The following is a 20241-nucleotide window of genomic DNA, read 5'->3' on the forward strand; positions in this document are numbered from 1 at the left end:
AAAAACGGTATATTAAATGTTTTCAGGCACTTCAGAAAACTTACCAGAAAATACTTAGAGAGAAAGAAAGTGCATTAGAAGCTAAATACCAAGCCATGGAGAGAGCTGCTACTTTTGAACATGATCGAGACAAAGTTAAAAGGCAATTCAAGGTATGGCTTGACTTTTCTTTTTCTGGGAAAATGACCAAAAAGAAGATAGATGTCACTTGGTCACATTCCCCCAATGAACTCTTCTCCAATAGCTTTTATGAGGACCTTTCCTTCTTAAAAAAAAATTGGAGTATCATAGCTGTAGCTGCCTGTTTCCTTTAAGATAATTCTACCAAAACTTCTCTGTAAAACTATGAAGAAAAAATAGAAAATAACTTTTTAAATATTAAAAGGATACTATGCAATGATGCATCTTAAACTAAATTCCTGCGTTATTTGAACACAGGAATATATTCATATTTGAAAGTGACAAGAAAATGCGGGCTGCAAACTGACACGTGCTGAAGGAATGTATAAACACAGAGTTCCATTATTTTTGAATAAATTTTATATATAGCATTGTAATGTTTAACACGTCTAGCTTACATTAAAGAAAAGTGTGTATTGGTGTATCTCTTTTGGCTGCTAAAATATGATGGCCAGTTAAAGACAAAAGCCTTTGCACTTTCTGGAGGGATGACTTGAAAGGCCAAGCTGATGCTTCTGCTTTTCTCTTGCTGCAGATGGTGGTACTTCTAATACCCAAAACAGGGCAATAGGTCCAGGTTTTGCACTGTTTTCAGGATTCTTGGTATCTTTAATTGTAACAGGTGTTAATGTTTGGCAGATATATAAAAAGAGGATTGGTTTTGACCTTATTTAAGAAAATGAGACTTGAAGATTTCATCTCTTTGAATTTAAGTCTACGTTCGTGTTTTCTTCCCCACATGATGGTAATATTTTACAAACAGGACAGCTGGAGATGCTTGGTCACTTTCTATCTTAGGAAATTTAACTTTCCACAACAATAAAAAGTAAATACAAGATTATGTGTAAATGTAAAAAAATACATGGAAGAATAAAAGGGAACCTTTGAAAAAAATTATTACATGTAGTGATTTTAGAAGACAATAAACTTTAAAAGGTGAAGAAAGTTACTTGCCATTTTTAATGAACTTCCCATACTAATGCAGACTTCTGACTTTCAGAACAGTATGCTAAGGTTTAAAATGGTAAAATTTTAAAAATAGATCATTTTAAACTATGTTTTCCTGCTCATTTATAGGCTCCTGATGGCTTCTTGTTCACATTTTCATACCTTTGCCTGTTAAATGAATGCTAGAAACTTATTTTTCCAATTGAAAGCAGATAACATGAATTCAGGAACTGATACTGAATTTTAAAAGATTCATGGTTTGTATTTCTCCCCCCCCCCCCCCCCCCCTTTCCTGATCATAGATTTTTAGAGAAACTAAAGAAAATGAGATTCAGGACTTACTGAGGGCCAAACGAGAGCTAGAAGCAAAACTTCAGAGACTCCAGGCCCAAGGAATCCAAGTATTTGATCCTGAAGAGTCTGATTCTGACGATAATTGTACAGATGTTACAGGTGAGAATTTCATCCCTGGCATTTTGTGTTGGAATGTGACTCAAGTCTCTGAATAGTAAAGCACAAGACAAATACTTACGTTCTTTTGAAAAAAGTTTTATTAATCCAGGTGAAAAGCAACATGAAGTAGTTTAAAGTCAGCTGCTTTTACCCTTACAAACTTAGTTTAGATTGTGGGAACCCCATGTTTCTGGTCTTATGAATGAATAGATGAAGAAAGTAGAGCACTGTCTAGACACAGTGACTTGAACATTTTTTTTAAATTGTTCCATGAACAATTCTGAGTTTTCTAGTCTTTTCTGAGTTTTCTCATTCTAGATCTGAGAGACCATGTTCCAAAGGATCCAAAAAACACACTTGAAACTAGAGGGAATCTTAGATAGACTTACTGTCTATGGATGATGAAGTATGCCAGTCTCAGCTGCTGTACTTTTCAGAATAGCAGAGTTTGATATTTAACAAACATGAACTGACCAAAAGAGTCATTTTGTTGAAGAATTTTTTGAAAGGGAAGCCCTAGCAAACTTAATGACATAAAAGGCAAAACCTTGTATATGCTGTAAGAGGTATTTGATAACGCGGGAAGGATTTAGGTAGGTATGAGGTCAGTCCACTGACTTTGTATCTGATTCAAAATAGAGCAATAATTGTAGCAGACAGTTAGCACCTTAACACTCTTAAGGATGGCCACTGCTACGTCTGGCACCATGAAGGGTTACTGAGGAAAAACTGCACGCAAGTGCTGTTGCTTAACCTTTGTTTTGCTTATTGAGATATATCAACTGTCACATCTTGGCAGGAGTATAAATATGCAATCTTTAAAAGCAGAAACGTTTCAAAATGCAGTGATTGGCTTTTTGCATAGTAATTATGCATTTGATGAACTTTAGTGGTACAGATAGTCGTTTTCTTTTATATTTTTTTTTCTGTCTTCTTTTGGGTTAAATTAATTTTTGAATTCATACTTCCTTTCTTGCCTTTTTCCAAGTCGTCTTCAATTTCCTGATTTTCTCCATGGAGGATTTGTTTAATGTCTTGAATGTTGCATATTGATTGGCAGAAGTGTAATCCAGGCATATTATGAAGAGATACTGTGAAAGCTCTTTCACACAGCACAGAGAATATATTTCAGTCCTGACCTACAGCCCCTTTATGCTATTTCAGTGCTGGAAAGTTCCTAAACAAAAGTTGTCAATTTCGTGATGTGCACAAATGACTACAGCAATACTGTGAACTGTTTTCCTGATTTGTAATGCAAGTCAGCATTTGAACCCAACAGATGTGAGCAATCTATATAATAATAAATATTAGCAAATAACCTCATCCTTTAGCAGCATGGCTTCTCATTAACTTTGGACAAGCACCCATTTAGAACTACAGCACACAAAGGTGTGAGCAAATCTGCTAATGGAGAAAAAATTACGATCAGTGGCATGTGGCAGCAGGTTTCAGCTGGAGTATTTAAGACTGATTATTTACCTTGTTTAGTGACAATGAAGAGGGTTTTTTTTGTTTCCCAATTCTTAGCTACTGGGGCACAATCTGAATACTGGAATGGAGGACCTTTGGGAAGTGAGCCATCCATGGGTAGTATGATGCAACTTCAGCAGTCTTTCAGAGGGCCTGAATTTGCTCATAGCTCCATAGACGTTGAGGGACCGTTTGCAAATATAAACAGGGGTAAGTAATGGTGGTTTCTTTTGCTGGGTTTATAGGTGTCTATGTCATTTTTCTATCCGTTCTTAAGTAATTCTGTTCTTTCTTAGCTCCTTTTCTGTCCATTCTTGGGTAATTTGACTAAAGGATTATTTGGAATTCTTTGTAAGAATAAAAGGAACTGTAGCTGTATGTGCTAAGTTATGTTTAATATATTTGGTGACTACAGTACGTGCAGCAGTGATCTCAGCAAACAGCAGTGAATGGTGCTTCGTCATGAGTAAACCAAATACCATTTTGTTGCTTGTGTTGACTAAGGAAGATAGTGATCTTTCTTTCAATATCTGCTGGTGTTCTTTTTTTCCATTTGTATTCAAATTCTTTTCTTCCTGAGTATGAATGTTACATTTATGTATGATACATAAACTGTATCCCTGTGGTTTTTCATTGGATTTGCATAGGGTTTGACTCTGCTTAGGGGACCATTTATGGAAATCTGATTGCAAGACCAGGATGTATGCGTTATGTGAATCAGTGTTAGATATTTTCTTGTCAACAATTGTTGCTTTTGAACTTTGTTTCCCAAATGGCCTCTTGTAAATTGGCTTCCGGTGCTCTGGTTTCCCTCACTGTTGTCCTGGCCCTGGAACCCCTCCTGCATATAGTTGACTTTGCTGGCAGTTTCTCCCTTTTTTCTTCAACCCTTCAGGCTCTGATTCAGAAGTCTGTGTGTGCGAAGTGGGAGGGGAGGGTCTGCTCTGTGATGGCTCCAGCTTCATACACTAAGCCTTTCATCATCCCATGTGGGACTGAAAGGAGAACCTATTCCTATCTTGAAAGAATGATCAGCCACACAATGAAGAACCTAAGAAAGTTTTAAAATTCATTGCTTCTATAGGGAATTGACATACACTACTACAGAAAGCAATGGACTTTATCTCAAGAAGAGGAAGTTCCCATAATATTTTGCTGTCATTTATTCGCATGGTCTAATTGAAATACATGTAGATCTGGAGGAAAAAAAAATGTTCGATTATGAGTGATTTTATTATTCCTGCATATTTTTACTTATTTTACAACTATCAGCTTGATTTTGTGGATACATTTCATCAATCCTATTTAAAGGAAATATCATTGTAATGATAATACGGATATATTTAACACTGTTGTTTTGCCACATTATCAAATTATATGACATTATCAGATGACATGGGTTCTCTAAATTCAAATTTTATAGAATTAAAATAGTTGAGTAAAAATGTTACTACTATTTTAAATAAAATGTAGTATTCATCATGTTAAGAGGTGATGACTTATCTGTCATGCAGTGTAATCAGATGTGAAGATCTCTAGACTTCATTTTGGTTTTTTTTCATGGGCAGATGATTGGGATGCTGCTGTTGCCAGTTTATTACAGGTTACTCCTCTGTTTTCCAATTCTCTGTGGAGTAACACAGTAAGATGTTTTATTATTAGTACTGATGAGACTCAACCAGAAGTGGACATCTTCATTAGAGTGAGTACCTCACAAACTTATACTAACTTATGTGCTGTTTTGTTTCCACTGTGATACTTATTCAGCAATTTGTCTAATATTTCTTGAAAGCTTTAGTAGGTATAGCCTGATTTCTGTGAAGTCAGTGAAAGTATTGTCAAGGACTTCAGGGGAGAAAATGCCTAGAAAAAAGAAACTGAGATTTATCTAGTAGGTCCTTAGTGCTATGCAGATTTAGTAATAAAGCACCATTATTCAAATTTGCTTTCAGAACTACTCACCAAAACTTCAAAGAGTCTGTGAAACAATGGGGTACTTCTTTCAAGTTGTTCATTTTGCAGCGGAAAATGAAAGGCCTCTTAAGGATGTAAGAAAATGGGAAATTGAAAAAAGTTCATTAGTCATTTTACTGCTGCATTTAGCTTTGCCAAGGTAAGTATTTTCCAGACTGGTAAAGCAAATGGAAACTGGTAATTTATGCAGAGTGCATAGCTTATTAAAATGTATGTGATACTTAGCTTAGGAAATGTACTGAGCAAGTATCTTCTAACTTTAGGTTTGCTAGTGCAGACAGTTAAAAGAATGTATCAGCTTTGTATCATTTCCTTTTTCTTGTAGCTACAGATTCTCTTAAAATACAGCATGAAAGATGTCTTCATAGTACAGAAGTGTTTTGCTTTCCAAGAGCAGCTCTCTCTCGTGCATATTGCTGGAGTCTTAGGAATTCAAGATGGCTGGTGTGAATGTCCTCAGTGTTTTTCATTTGCTTATCTATCCTTACACCTGTCTGTAGTATTTTGATTTTATTCTGTCACATTATTTTCTATCTTTGGCTATGTTTTGGACTGATTTCATGGCTCTCCTGTGTGGTACCTTATGCTAGCTTTCTACAGCTTAATTTACTGAAGTCATGATGTTTTATGACAAATGGTGATGCAATGTGTTCTGTTTGTTCAGTGAGTAATTTCCTGACCTTCTAGAAGAAGAAACATGACTTACTAAATGAAAAACACCGAACTAGGGATACTTTTAGAATTGTGTTAGGACTGTTTCTGTTATGCATTTGGGAATTTTGGGCAGAGTTTGGTTTTGATGTTTGGGGGAGGGAGGAGTGTCCTTTTGCTGAAGAAGAGAGAAAAAGGGATTAGAAAAGATAATATTAAGGATCACAGAATGGTCATTCCAAAACATCTGTATGAATGGAAAAATCTGAAAATACTGGTATGCATTAAGTTTCGTATTAGGGGTATATTTTGAACTCTAGGGATTTCAGATACTGTTGTATTATTAGAGCTCTCATATTAACTAGACCTCCTGTTTCTGTAAATAAAACATCTGTCTGCAGAGAATTACAGGCTGGTTTAAGACACTAATAGCTAAGATTTATAGCAGTGGAGTGCTTCAGGGAACAGCCAGGTACCACAGAAGATGTTGATTTGTTTTCATAGAGGAATCTGTCTAGAGCTGCCATACATTTATGCTCTTAGAAAGATAACGTCAGCTGCTGAGGGTATATTGGCACTCCGAGGGGATATTGTTGCCAAATAACTCAGTTTTACGTATGTGGGTCACAAGTGTTTAAGAACGAAATACACAAGAAGAAAAACCACAAAGGGGTGTTCTTGCCAACAGTACTCACTTAGAGAGTTTCTCTTAGAAAAACTGTGATGAAAATTGTAGTGCTCATATAAAGAACATAATATTTGAGAGATCCTGTCTGCTATTGTCAGCATCCCCAAGTTGTATAGTTTCTTCTGTGGAACAGCAATAGATTGCTGGGAATGATATCCATGGATATCATTCACATATATAAATACAAAGTACTTTTGAGTTTGGAGGTGTGTAATTCTCCTTTTCAACTACTATAAATTAAAGGACTAGCCTACATCTGGCAAATACTAAAGGACTTTTCCTAAAAAGGTCAAGGAATAGAACAGAGCCTTCAAATAAGTGATGGCAGAGCATGTATATGATGCTTATTAATCATGTGTGAATCCATGTTCTTTCCATGCAAGGCAATTACCTTTCACTCTGCATATGGGTATGACAGGAAGATCAACTTTTAATTCACAAAGCAATAATCATAAAAATTAATAAATGGTTTTAATGTTTTTGGTACAAGTAGCATAAATTTCTCTTAGCTTTTCCTTGCTTCAGAGTTTATCTTAAATTCTCTGCTGAAATATTTTCTTGCCCTTTGTTGTAAATAGATATGACTTTTGAATTAGATTTTTGCAGTGAAACCCATCTTCGGAGCTTGTGTTGATTGAACTGTTTGCTACAGCAGTGTAATATAGCACAAGAATGCTGATTTCCAATCTAGTTGTTTGTTGGAGGACTGTGAAGAAGCCTTCTTGAGAAATCCAGAAGAAAAACCCCGGCTGATTTACCACAGAAAGGAGGATGGCAGAGTCAGTTCAGTCTCAGTGCAACAGTTAATTGAGCAAATTTCTTACGTGAACAAAGGAAAGGTATGGCATTTTAAAGGCTGTTGAATTTTAAAAGGCTTACTTTCCTGTTATAAACAACATCGAGTGCTAGTAGTCGCAGATTTTAGGAGAAATTGCATTACACTCATTGCTGTGGATGCTCATTATATGAGCAAATTGATGAAGCTGAAATGTATGAATGTTATGAAATTTTCATTAGCAGGGGAGAAAAAAAGCCACTGCATTTTCACTGAAAAAAAAATCCCTATGCTATAAGGATAGAATTTCTCACCTGTATTTAGCCATTTAAATGGCAAAGTTATTTATCTAAGGTCCCTCTGTAGCCACTGAAGAGAAAGAAGTGTACCTCCAGAGAGATTCCTCCCATCTGAAAATAGATCAGTTGCCATTTATTTCCCTCTTCAGAGAGAACTGTTGAGAACAGCTGAAACTAGATGCCCAACTTTTAAAAGCTTAGGCAAAGTGAATCTTACCTAAGGAATGCAACAGAACGGAATTTAAATGTGTTCCAGAATGTTTTTGTTGGAAGTCCGAAATACTGTTCCCAATTGAGTTTAGAGTTGTATCGTGCTTTGCCATTTACTTTTTCAGATGATTGATCATATTGGAGGTGTGGAGGAAGGAGCGTATGAAATCTATAGTTGTGTGGAAAAGATAATTAAACAGGTAGAGTACATGACGCATTTCAGCTTTTTCTGTTCCTATTCTGATTTATGAACTCAAATGATGTCAGTGTGATTACTGTATGCTACTTAGATGTAATTCAAAGGATCTTTTGTGTTTTATCATTAATATCTGGCAAGCAAAGAAATCTGCAAGTGGAAAATAAAACCCCAAACTGAGCAGTGCTTTTATGGACAGAAGCAGAAATAACAGGGGAAAGGGATCTATTTGTGGCCTAAATTCTCTTTTAATTTCTCTTTATCCATATCATAGGATAAGGAAAGATTGCATAGTCAATTCTCTCCTTATCCTTCCTTGTGATGAGTTGCTTCCACTATGAGAAGACTAAAACTGATGTCTTGAGATCTGTGCGTTCAGAGTTAACTTGGTTTCATCTAGTTGCTCGTTTATTTATGTTCTCTGCTAGCCTAAAAGGAAATGAGCATATTGATATTAGTAGAGCTGCACTCATATACAGTGGAATTGAGACTAACATCAAATGTGTCTGCACTGTTAAGAATTATAGTTGCAGTTTTCTCCATGTAATTTTCTTTTTACTTAGGATATATTGGGGTGTGAAATGACAGAACTAGAAGGCAAGGATTTGGGTAATAAGGAAGAGTCCACTGCTCCTGAAGAAGAAGTTTTTGGTGATGTATTGTGGGATGCACATGATGAACAAGAACAGATGGAAGCTTTTCAGCAGGCCTCTAATTCAACGTGTGAGCTGGGTTTTGAGAAAGTGAGTACATTGGAAATGTATGTGGATGGAGAGAAGTCATCGCTCGTTTCCATCTCTTGTTAGGCAAGATGTACTTCTACAGAAGAAGCTGCGTCTGAGAGCATCCTTGAGGCTATTACTGCTTAGGCTAGAAGAAGCCATATATCTTACGTATATGTCATATTTATTTTCTGGGAGAGATGCCAGTTTGTGTGTTGTTGAATGACATTGATGAAGAAGCAGTTGTTGTTCCTGCACTGGAGAAAAGCACTGTAACAGTGTGCCAGAAGTAGGGTGTCCTCCTAGACTTTGGTCATCAATAGAAAAGGCTCTGAATGTCTGTCTGTTTTTTTTTTTTTTTTTTTTTTTTTTTTTTTTTTTTGAGGAAATCCGATATCTGTCTTGACACCTGGAGTTAGGTCTTTCAGAGATGGCTAATGAAAAGATTTCATGTCATCATGCAGCCATACGTATGTCAGAAGAACATAAGAAACTTAAAAGTAGAGAGCTGCTGAATAGCTCAGTACTTACTCATTACTTGAAATAAAATTTTTAAAACATTTCAAATTGGGGGTATCAGGAACAGTTATATGTAGGGAAGGTACAATGAATGTAGGAAGAAAAAACATTAAAGTGGTCATGGAAAGTGATGCGACAGCTTATTTGGGCAACATTCCTTGATGTTATAATGTAACATAAGCATGCAGGTTCTGTGTTATTGTATTTAAATTGTTAGTATCCCTGTTTTATTAGCATAATTTATTCTTTTTCTTCACTACTCGTATATTGGCAATGGCTTGGAGGATTGTGCCATCTTTACTACGTTCTAGAACAATAGAATAATAGAACATTAATAGAAAAAATACCTATGTGTATCTTAATGCGCCTCCACTGCTTTTTTGCAGACAAAATATTTCTCCCAAGTGGGTGAAGGGTGGTTTTTGTTTTTGTCATTCTGAACTCTGCTACAACATTCTTGGGCATTCATGTGGTGAAAGAAAGCCTTTCTTTTGCGTGCCTCGTGCCTCAAAATATCATTCATGGCAGATGCCAACTTTGAAGGCTTTGCCCTGGCAACCATATCCAATGCAGTGGAGTAACTGGGGGAAAGCGGGGGTGAGGAAGCCTGAACAAACATGGTGCCCAATTGCTTTACTGTAGTAACACTAATTCAGTTTATTAGCCCTGGAAGTTCCATTTTAAATAGAGCTTTGAAAAAAATGTTTATTTATTTTACACTTTCTTTAAAAGAGATAATAAATTCTGTGGTTTAAGTGTTTCATTACAAAATTTATTTCCATTTGTATTATATTGCCTTTCAGTAATTATTCCCTTACCTTAATAAATCTATACATGCAATTTGTATCTAGATAGTTTACAATACCAAGCACTATATTTCTCCCTTAAACAGTGGAATATTTGTAATGATTGTCTCTTTTTTTTTTTTTTTTTTTTGGTAGTATTTTGAACGTCTAAATGACCTAGTAGCAGCACCAGCACCAATTCCACCTCTGCTTGTATCAGGAGGACCAGGCTCTGGGAAATCGCTCCTTCTGTCGAAATGGTAGTTTAAACTATTTTTTTTTTTTTTTTTGTATGAATGAAATTTAAGAAAAAAGTTTCCATTACGTTTCAAACATCGTATCATTTTAATTAGAGGTAAAATGGAAGCATTTACAAAGCACTGAAGTTATTGAAGCATCCTGGAAAGATTTGTAATAATTGAGTAGCTAATTCCATCTGGACTGCCTTTAACATTTCCCTGACTCCAATTGCAACACCCTACAGATCTGTCTTTGCACAGCATTAATAAGTAGTTTCAGTAGCTCAGTAGTGTTGCCCTTCTCTAATACACAAGAGGGATACTTTGGAGTCTTTTTAACTGAAATAAAGGAAAGATCAAACCTAATAATTTATCATAGAAATGCTTTTTATGGTCACTTGTAGGCTATGACAAAATTTGCTGACATGAAAATAAATTGATAGTGTCATTATGTCTTAAAAGCTTAGTGACATGTGACTATCCAGTGCCAGGAAGGGCACTTGTTAATGGCTGTTAGTACTGGGGAGAGCAAAAATGGAATCTGACATAAAAAGTTCAATTATAGCTCAGGAAATGTCTATCCTATTTTGTAAGATAAACATGGAACACTCTGTCTCCTTTGGCAAAACTGATGGTTTTTATTTGAGATATATTTGCAAAATTATAGTCTGTTAAATGCTTTTTCTTTTTTACTTTTCTTATTAGGATTCAGTTGCAACAGAAGCATTCACCAAACACTCTAATTCTTTATCACTTTGTTGGGAGGCCCATGTCTACTAGTTCAGAATCTGCATTGATAATTAAACGCCTTACTTTAAAGGTATGCTGTATTATTACATACCCTGCATTGCATGTTTCTTTGGAAAGTGCCAGTGTGTGTGTGTGTATGTCAAAAGATAAAATTTTCTACAGATTTTTCTACATCAGTTAAGAGTAATACAAATGTAAGGCATTATAGAATGGGGGGAATCTGATCCTATACATTGAATGCAGATCAATTAAATAGGATCTCTGGAATATTCATAATAGATTGACATTAGCAGTTGTGCTTCCGGTGACCTATATTGATGGCTTATAAAACCATATAAGCTTCATCCAAAATTTCCTGCCATCTGGCCAATGAGAGTACCACCTGCCTGGTGGTACCTATTCTGTCTTTGTGCTTAGAAACCTGAGGCTGTATTCACTACTTGGCACCGTATTGTTCCTAGACTAGTCTCTCTCCTATGTTAATTTATTTTTTAATTATGTGTTAGATATGTGGGGAATAAGAGAAGAGTATTTTTGTGCCAGGGTCTGAGCTTTCTTTTTATTTCACAGGGTGGCACTAAGGACCTCACAGGACTAAAACATTTAGAAAAATGAAATCAGTTGTGCTCTCCTTGCAATTTTCTCACGTATTTTAGAAGTCTGCCTATTTAACCTGTGCAACTTTTAAGCCCTTTAAGTCTCCAAATTCCTTGTCCATTGTGTAAACTCAGGTTATCTCTCTAGAATTTACACAAACGAGTTCAATAAATATTCTTTGTTCTGCATGTGCCAGCTTTCTGCATATGCTAAAGGGAAGGATTCTATGTGAACTTGACTAGAAAAATTGCCCCAAAATCGTGTGTTGGGTTCCCCCCCCCCCCCCCCATGTGTCTATAGGATTTCTTTCAACTATCCTAGTTGATTTTTGAGGTAGAATTTGTTACGTGTGTTTATAATTCTGCAGCTTATGCAACACTCCTGGTTAGTGTCACCTCTGACTTTGGATCCAGCTAAACTTCTGGAAGAGTTTCCCCGCTGGCTGGAAAAACTTTCTGCACGTCACCAAGGCAGCATTATTATAATTATTGATTCTATTGACCAAATACAGGTATGTTTTCAAAATACTTGCCATTTGTCAGTCTAAAGGAAACCTTGACTATTGTAATAGGTTCCGCTATATCTATGTAACAGAAGTATTAATGTTTGCTTTGCTCTAAAGAGCACATATAGAAAATAGTTTTGCAAAAAGTGTAGATGAGTTAAAATAGTCTAAATTTTTATAGATAAATTTTATCTTGGGTTGGGTTTTTTCTTTTTGTTCTAAATTTATCTTAACACCTTAATTTTTGAGCAGTCCAGTTACATTATTTATCCAAAGATTCAAGGCTGTGAGCTGACTTATTGGGCATGTAAATAGCCTGGCCTTATGAGGTGAACATCTCAACAATAGTATTCTGTCTGCTTTATTTAATGTACTGTCATGCTGATACATATCATTGGATCATTTAGTACTGTTTCAAGAACCAGATCATGAACAATTTTTAAGGATACTGGAGAATTTAAGACTCCTTTCACTGAGCTGTGCAGTTAATGAAATGTGTCAACTTCTGGCATTGTTTTGAACAACCTTTGTATTGAGTAACCAAAACTTGTTTTTAAGCAAGCTGAGAAGCATATGAAGTGGCTGATAGATCCACTGCCAGTGAATGTGAGAGTGATTGTTTCAGTGAATGTAGAAACATGTCCACAGGCTTGGAGGTATGTTATATTTCTGAGATGTTTCAAAGTAGTCTGGGTTAGAATTATTGTTTTGAATGACAGTTAGTCATTGAAGAGCAAACAGCCAGATTTGTCAAAACCTGGAGATTTAATAGGATAAAGTTTTGCAACCGTTGAGGACAATGAAAGCTTCTCTATTGTAACTGCAATGAGGACAGGTTTTAGCTGTTGGGAAACCAGATTTTTGTTTTAGTGTGATGGATCTATCCACATGACTATATGAAAGAGAATATTAAATGTAGTCAGATGCACATCAAGAACTGCAATACCATGATGTAGATCCAGGATAAGGCTAAAAGTGGAAATTTGACTTGTGATGACTAGAATTTCATAGTAGCAGGGAATAGCTTCAATTACTGCTTTGATATAAATCTTTAAAAAGCTCTGGAGCTTTGACGTCTTTTTTTTTCCTTTTGTGTGCTATTTAATAAGGTCTGAATATGACTTTGTTCTCTCTTACCAAAGGTTGTGGCCCACTCTTCATCTTGATCCGCTGAATTCCAAAGATGTTAAATCTCTTATTAGTGCAGAATGTAACTCTGCAAATGTTAAATTGACTAAAGAGCAGGTATGTCTGTTGCAGTTCTTCTAAAGTACCTTACTCTGGTATAATGTTTAATGAACACATGGAAAGATGAAATAAGCCCAGCTGCCAAAAGAAAGTAGTATATTTAGTTAACTAAATACTACTGCTCAAGATAGCATGCAGTTTGAGTATTTTTACCCCATGGCTCATAGCACTGAAACACAGATGGAACAGCATAGATTATTAACACAAAAACAGTGCAGTTGCACATATTGCTGTAAACATGTTCTTTTATTTTTGAATAATAGAAGGTTTAGTGTTGCATAATACTGTAACAATGATTGGCAGAGTGGGGAAAAAAAGTATTTTACCTTTTTGCCTTGGAGACTGATTCTGTAAGGTAATCCTCATCCTGAGAGACGTAATGGTTAGATCCTAACTCTTTTCATCTTAAATTCAAAAGGAAACTTTCACTTGTATGCTCCTATAGCTAGAAGAACATGCAGTATTTTGTGCACTAGTTATCATGTCATAGTCTTCAGATCTTACAGATAGAAGCATATCTAGAACTTTTATTTTCTTGTCAAACAGTGAACATGTTATTGATATGGTTAATTTCATCTTGGCTCACAGATTTTGTTTAAAATGTTGTAGGAGAAGAAGCTTGAGAGACATTGTCGTTCTGCCACAACTTGCAATGCTTTGTATGTCACTCTCTTGGGCAAAACCATTGCTTGGTAAGTTGAGATGATCTTGAAATTATTATCCTCATCACTAGATTAGAAGACTTCAAGTAGGTTTGTTAGCATTTTGAAATACATTCATTTAACATACAATGAATCTTGTTAAGAAAAAGCAGTGGAGCAGTATACAAAGTTTTCCCCCTTTTGTTAAACAGTTGAATTCAGGTCTGTTGTATTTACTGATGTGCCAGATAGTTTGCCTCATAGATTTTTAAGGCTAAAAGGAAGTTCAACAACTGTTTAGTTTAACATCCTGCATATGGTACTTTGCCCTATAATTCCTGCTGTGGAGAAAATTAATCTTCCCTCTTGTGCAAGAGAATACTTAATAAGTGCACTGGCTTATTATTAACCTAGACTTCATCTTGTTGAGAAAGATGTATTTTTAGTTTAGAGACTCCCAGAAGATGATACACTGATTGATGATTTACTCTGACTGATTTTCATTATTTTTTGTTTCTGTTTTATGTCCTAGAATGCTTAATTGCTCCTGAAAACATGCTTTGTAAATGCATTAAATGAAACAGCAGCATGTGTTTTTATCTTTATTCAAACTGATGCTCTTATTCTGTACTCCTGCTGGAGGAAAGAACACTGCAACGTACTTTTTTTTTTTTTTTTTTTTTAAATTGTTGCAGTTATTTAGAAAAATCAGACAATACGACAGAAGGTGGCTTCAGGAATTCACTTCTTCTGTATTTAATCTCACCAGGTGCTGTGCACCTTTTAAACTCAGTAGGAATTCAGAGCACTTTTGAGATAGAGCTCTTCAGTAGTTTCGATTCATCTTACTCAGCCAAATTTAATATACTAAACCATGCCCTTTTTGTCATTCTGCTCAGTGTTGGAAATACAGGAAATATTGACGAAACCCTTCAACAGTGTTTCCAATGTCAAGACACAGTGTCACTGTACAGGCTTGTTCTGAGATCAGTTCAAGAATCATTGCAGAGTGATAAAGAGAAAGGTCTTCTGAGGGAGGTAAGCAGAGAATGTGTCACTTATCCACAGGTAAAGTATATTCTTTCCTGTAGAGAGTTTTTCTCAAGTTAAAAGTAAATATAAATTTATGTTGGTTCATATGTATGATTCAGAGATTACTGTATTATAAGTATAGAAGGGACAATTTTATTAATCTAATTATATCTATTGCATAACTATAGAACATATGACTGCTTTGTGTTAAATTTCAACTAAGTCATTGTCTCAAAAAACAAAACAGAACTCTTCCACTATGATGTGATATAGAATTAGCACTTCCTTGCTGATCACTGCCCTGATCCAATGATTAACTACATTGAGCATAGTAAATGTAATCAAAACATGGTATCTTGTGAATACAGGGCACCACTTATTAGATTTCCGATTCCTCTTCCTACCTTTGCAGAATTTCCCTGTTGTGTGGAACTTTTTTTTTGATTAGGACATGATACTCAATAATTGCTAGAAGTTCTTTGGTGCTGGCGGCATAAGACCTTCAGCATATTTTACTTAGATAGAATTTTGTTATGATAATGGAGTTATTTTCCCCCAGTGTTTTAGAGGAAGGTCTAAGGAGCTATTTGTTTGTGCCAGAGTGTCCCATTTGGTGCTTTATCTATGAGAATATTAACCCATTAGCTTTGAGGACAGAAGAGGGAAAGGGCTTGTGTAGGCAGGTTTTTTCTCCTTGGCTTATAAAGTTATACACAGTGATACACAGTATTTTTTTGGAATTTCAGTGTAACTAAGCTGTGCAGCAAATATTGCTAACTGTGTAAAATAATTTTTCTGCTTTATGTAGATACTGTGTGTCATCGGTGTTAGCCACAATGGCGTGAGTGAGTCAGAGCTGATGGAACTTTATCCTGAACTGTCTTCTGCAGTGTTAGCCTCGCTCGTTCACAGCCTGCACAAAATGTGTTTGCTGACATATGGCTGTGGTTTGCTGAAGTTCCAGCACCTCCAGGTAAATTTTGTAATTCTAAACATGTGCAAGTGAAACTCCACCCGCTAAGCCCCTGCTGTTATTTAGATAAGTTCTGTTGTTAACTAGGTAGGCTGTGATATGTTTGTGTTTGCTCATCCATTTTCCTTAACATCTGGTCTGATGTTAGAATCACCTTGAAAACTGCTAGAGCTGTGATACCAGTATTGGTCACTATTGTTCAGCAGTTGAAAACCTGGCATCTCAAACCTTCAGAAATTTCTGATCTATTAGTTGTTAACTCCATGAGTTCTAGAAAACACTGGTTCCACAAAAAACAAGCAGAATTTAAGGAGAAGGGAATATTATCTGAAGAACCAGAGCTTTGGTGTAATAATATAAGACAATCTGTTTGTAGTGCCTTTGTCATTGAAACATTTTCAGTTCTACAGCACGAGACGTGGTTCATAAAGAAATCTCGCATAGTGCCCTGTGTATCATCAGCACTTAATAAACAAATTAAATGCATTCTCTTTCTCTCAATTATACTCTCTCACAGGCTTGGGAGATGGTGAGACTAGAGTATATGGAAGAAGGTGAAAATGTTATTTCTGCCTATAGACAAAAACTGGTGGAATATTTCACCATGCAGCTAAGGTAGGTCAGAATTCCTCAAGATGTGCTAAATTGCAGGCTTTATGCCTCATGGATGTTTTTGTTTTCTTCATATAGCTTCTTTGACTCAGTTTAGTAAATTACTATGGCAAAATAACTCTGCAAAACCCTAGTTGTCAGTTTAGCAGTTCATTATTGATATGTTGCTTTTTAATCTTGGAAAAGATTGAGGACTATAGAGGGGAATGGGCATATAATAAAGTTATCATTTGAAAAGGTAGGGCATGAATTTATACTGCATCAGTTATTTTGTGGTAACTGACCCCATGTGGATTTTTAACTTCCAGTAAATGCTAGGAAATTTGAGGTTGCTTGGAACTTGAAGAAGCAGCAGAAGACCACTTGCATTCAGCAAGCAATTAGCACATACACAAGAGGAGGTCCAGTAGAACAGCTACAAGTTCATATCCAGCTTGAAGACTGATTTGCATTTACAGTCCTGAGTTAGTGTGTCACAGCTGTGGGCTACTGTTTACTGCTCCTCAAAGCATCCACTGCTGGGTAGCAGAAAGCCAAGAGGGCCACAATGTGCCAGGCAAAGGAGGCACAAAGGGACAGTGGGCTGCTGCAGAGCTGCAGTCCTGCTAGCAGGCACAGAGTAGCCCATATGGGATGGAGGAGCAGCTTCCTGTGGGGTACCTGGGGGTTCCAGCACCTTCTGAGGTGAAATTAAAATGAAGATGTGAGAAAATGGAGTACATAGGTCTTATAGTAGTCTGTCTGTTTAGACATTCAGATATGGCAATTGTATGCTTGCCTAGTTTTCACATCAAATTGACAAGTTCTGTTAGGCCTCTCAGAGTTTTAATTTTGATTTGCTTTTCTTTCAATAGTCGAGACCGAGTGACTTGGAGAAGTGCAGATGAACTTCCCTGGCTCTTCCAACAGCAGGGTGATAAGCAAAAGCTACACAAGTGTCTTTTGAATCTCTTTGTATCCCAAAACCTTTACAAAAGGTACAAAGGTAGCCACTGCTTTGGCGGTTATAAACATTTCGAAGTAATTTTTTGTCAATATAGATCAGAAAATGACAGATATAGATTAAAGGAACTTAAATAGTAGAGGCTGAAATGCTAAATGCTGTTGTCATATAAATCATCTAGTTTTTCTATTCTGTTACACCTGGGGGTTGATAAGGGGATAAATACTGCTGCTGAACAGCATTAGTCTCCATGGATTGTCTCTGTACACGCTGTAGCATAAAGACAACATTCATACATATGGCCCTTTTCTTCTAAGCTAGCATCAGTCTGAATAGAGGGGTATCAGAGATAAGATGAGCTTCTTATTTCCTTGTTAAAACAGGGGACATTTTGCAGAATTGCTGAGTTACTGGCAGCTGGTTGGGAAAGATAAGAGCTCTATGGCAGCTGAGTATTTTGACTCTCTGAAAGAATATGAAAAAAGCTGTGAGGGAGAGGAAAGTATGATCTGCCTGGCTGATCTTTATGAGACCCTGGGACGGTTTCTTAAGGACCTAGGTCTTCTCAGTCAGGTAAGTACTTTTAGAGATTGTTGTAACAGCAAGAAGGCAAATTAAGCAGAGCTCAGTGTGTGCTTTCTGTTGCAGTTATTAAATTATTGTAGCATACAGGATGCTGCCTGCTGCCATTGTATTCTGAACTTCGTTATTACAGGCTGTAGCGCCTCTGCAGCGGTCTCTGGAGATTCGAGAGACTGCACTGGATCCAGACCACCCCAGGGTGGCGCAGTCACTCCACCAGCTAGCAGGAGTTTATGTTCAGTGGAAGAAGTTTGGTAATGCTGAACAGCTGTATAAACAGGCACTGGAAATCTCTGAAAATGCTTATGGAGCTGAACATCCTCGGGTAGCCCGTGAACTTGATGCACTTGCGACCCTATACCAAAAGCAGAACAAGTAAGCTTAACAACACTGGTATTTTTCTTTTATGTGGAGGTGGTACAAAAATAACAGCAAAGATTCTCTTCCTGAAGCCAGGATGTTTCTTTGGTTCTTTTTTAGATTTTTCTTAAGTTCCAATGCAACCATGAGAATCCCCTCTGTATTCTTGTAGCAGGCCACCCAGTAGGGGCCAACTTTTGTGCTTAGTTTAACAACAAACTTCTAGAGATAAAGGAGGAGCATTGTCTGGCCCTAACCATTTTGGATATTTTTATCTTTGACAAAAAGTGTGATTTTTTTTTTTTTTTTCCAAGATTCTTAAATTCTCCTCAAATTTGTACACTCAAGTAACTTAGAAGCTTTCCAGAATACTCATTGATGCTACATTTGACATTCTTCTAACACTACAAATAACTGTTTTCAGATACGAACAAGCTGAGCAACTGAGGAAAAAGTCCTTCAAAATACGCCAAAAAGCAGCAAGGCGGAAAGGCAGTCTGGTAAGGAAATGTTTGATATTTAATCGAAGTGCAGGGCATGTTGTGGCTCTGCTAAATAGATGATAAAGTGTGTCTGCAGAGCTGACAAAGCTCCAATGCTTTTGGTAATTGAGGGCATAGGTAGTGAAGTAGTCTAGCAGCAGCTTTGGTAACTGCCCTTTCAACTCTGCTGGAAGTGGAGATACATCAGTACAACTGGTATGGACTTGAGAGAGGTGGAAGAGAAATAAGTGGATATGTACGTTTCAGGGGTGCAGAATTACTGCTGGTACAATTGGCTGTCAAAGTGGCAACGGGAAAAGGTGTTCTCCAGAATAACTGAGGCATTTATCCTACAAATACTAGTGAACACAGTGCTTACTGCAGAGGATAATCCCAGTAATAGTATTAGGTGCAATACTGAGTTTTTCCCTATTTTTTTTCTTCTGTGTTTTTCAGCTACAGAGTTCCTGTCATTCTTGAGCTAAGGGTTTGTCTGTCACATAGTGCCTGTACTATAAGAGTTCAGCTAGTAACTCCAGAGCTCTAGTTGTAGCTCTAATGAAAGTTGTGAAAAGCCATAAAAATGTTGTGATTTCCACAGTGCTTAAATACAAATGAATTTGGATCATGAAGATTTTGTCAATTTCTGTAATGAGTTCTGCTGCACAAATATTTTTATTAAGACTGCAAAGATCAAGAATAGGCGGAGTGTGTAACAATGGCTGCACTTTTTACTTGTAATTCACTTTGCATGTAAGCATTAGCTTGGCAGCCCATTTTACAAAGATCTATGTAAAGCCTTGAGTAATACTTTGTATGTATTTGTATATGGCATTTAGGAAAGGAGATTAACTTGATTTTAAGTTTTGAGCTTATAAACATAAGAATTTGATCTGAACTGGTTATTTGAACTGTGGAGTTTAAGCAAATTAGCATGTATGATACAGGGAAAATAGAGCTGTACGACAGCACAGTAACTTAAATTTCCTGGAAGCATGTTCGGTGAAATTCACTGTTAGATTGTAAATAAGCAGAATGCCTATGTGCCCCATTTAGCTTGAAAACAGAACTTAAGTAGAATTATTGTGCTCCTTTGGCACCAAACTGAGTCTTCTGATTTTCTGTCTGCAGTTGTACACTTGAAAAGTAATGGTGATTGTCTTACATTACCTTGTGCTTTGCTGTAGTGTGGCTTTGCTCTCCTGCGTCAAAGAGCCCTGCAATTGGAAGAGCTCACGTTAGGCAAGGATACACCAGATAATGCTCGAACCCTCAATGAGCTTGGAGTCCTCTATTACCTGCAGAATAATCTTGAGTAAGTTATATTAATTGTGACACCCACTGAGTGTTCTCATAGATCTAAATGGAAGCAAAGAATTGAGAACTAGCATTAAATGTAGACACATG

The 20241-nt window shown here is 36.6% G+C and overlaps 1 protein-coding gene across 1 annotated transcript in view; it reads left to right on the forward strand.

The window, feature by feature from the left end:
- NPHP3 (nephrocystin 3) overlaps positions 1–20241 on the forward strand; it is a 28576-nt gene that overhangs the window by 703 nt on the left and 7632 nt on the right. The window contains exons 2-23 of the mRNA XM_050890827.1: positions 27–152; positions 1431–1581; positions 3109–3261; positions 4620–4753; positions 5004–5164; positions 7056–7203; positions 7774–7848; positions 8408–8587; positions 10027–10130; positions 10815–10929; positions 11824–11967; positions 12520–12617; positions 13104–13206; positions 13819–13901; positions 14750–14888; positions 15691–15855; positions 16373–16470; positions 17322–17444; positions 17794–17983; positions 18126–18367; positions 18777–18852; positions 20022–20149. Coding sequence (XP_050746784.1) covers positions 27–152; positions 1431–1581; positions 3109–3261; positions 4620–4753; positions 5004–5164; positions 7056–7203; positions 7774–7848; positions 8408–8587; positions 10027–10130; positions 10815–10929; positions 11824–11967; positions 12520–12617; positions 13104–13206; positions 13819–13901; positions 14750–14888; positions 15691–15855; positions 16373–16470; positions 17322–17444; positions 17794–17983; positions 18126–18367; positions 18777–18852; positions 20022–20149 — 2936 coding nt within the window. The remainder of the gene's footprint in view (positions 1–26; positions 153–1430; positions 1582–3108; positions 3262–4619; positions 4754–5003; positions 5165–7055; positions 7204–7773; positions 7849–8407; positions 8588–10026; positions 10131–10814; positions 10930–11823; positions 11968–12519; positions 12618–13103; positions 13207–13818; positions 13902–14749; positions 14889–15690; positions 15856–16372; positions 16471–17321; positions 17445–17793; positions 17984–18125; positions 18368–18776; positions 18853–20021; positions 20150–20241) is intronic.

This window comes from Gymnogyps californianus, chromosome 2, assembly GCF_018139145.2.
Source record: "Gymnogyps californianus isolate 813 chromosome 2, ASM1813914v2, whole genome shotgun sequence".
NCBI classification, from domain to species: Eukaryota; Metazoa; Chordata; class Aves; order Accipitriformes; family Cathartidae; genus Gymnogyps; species Gymnogyps californianus.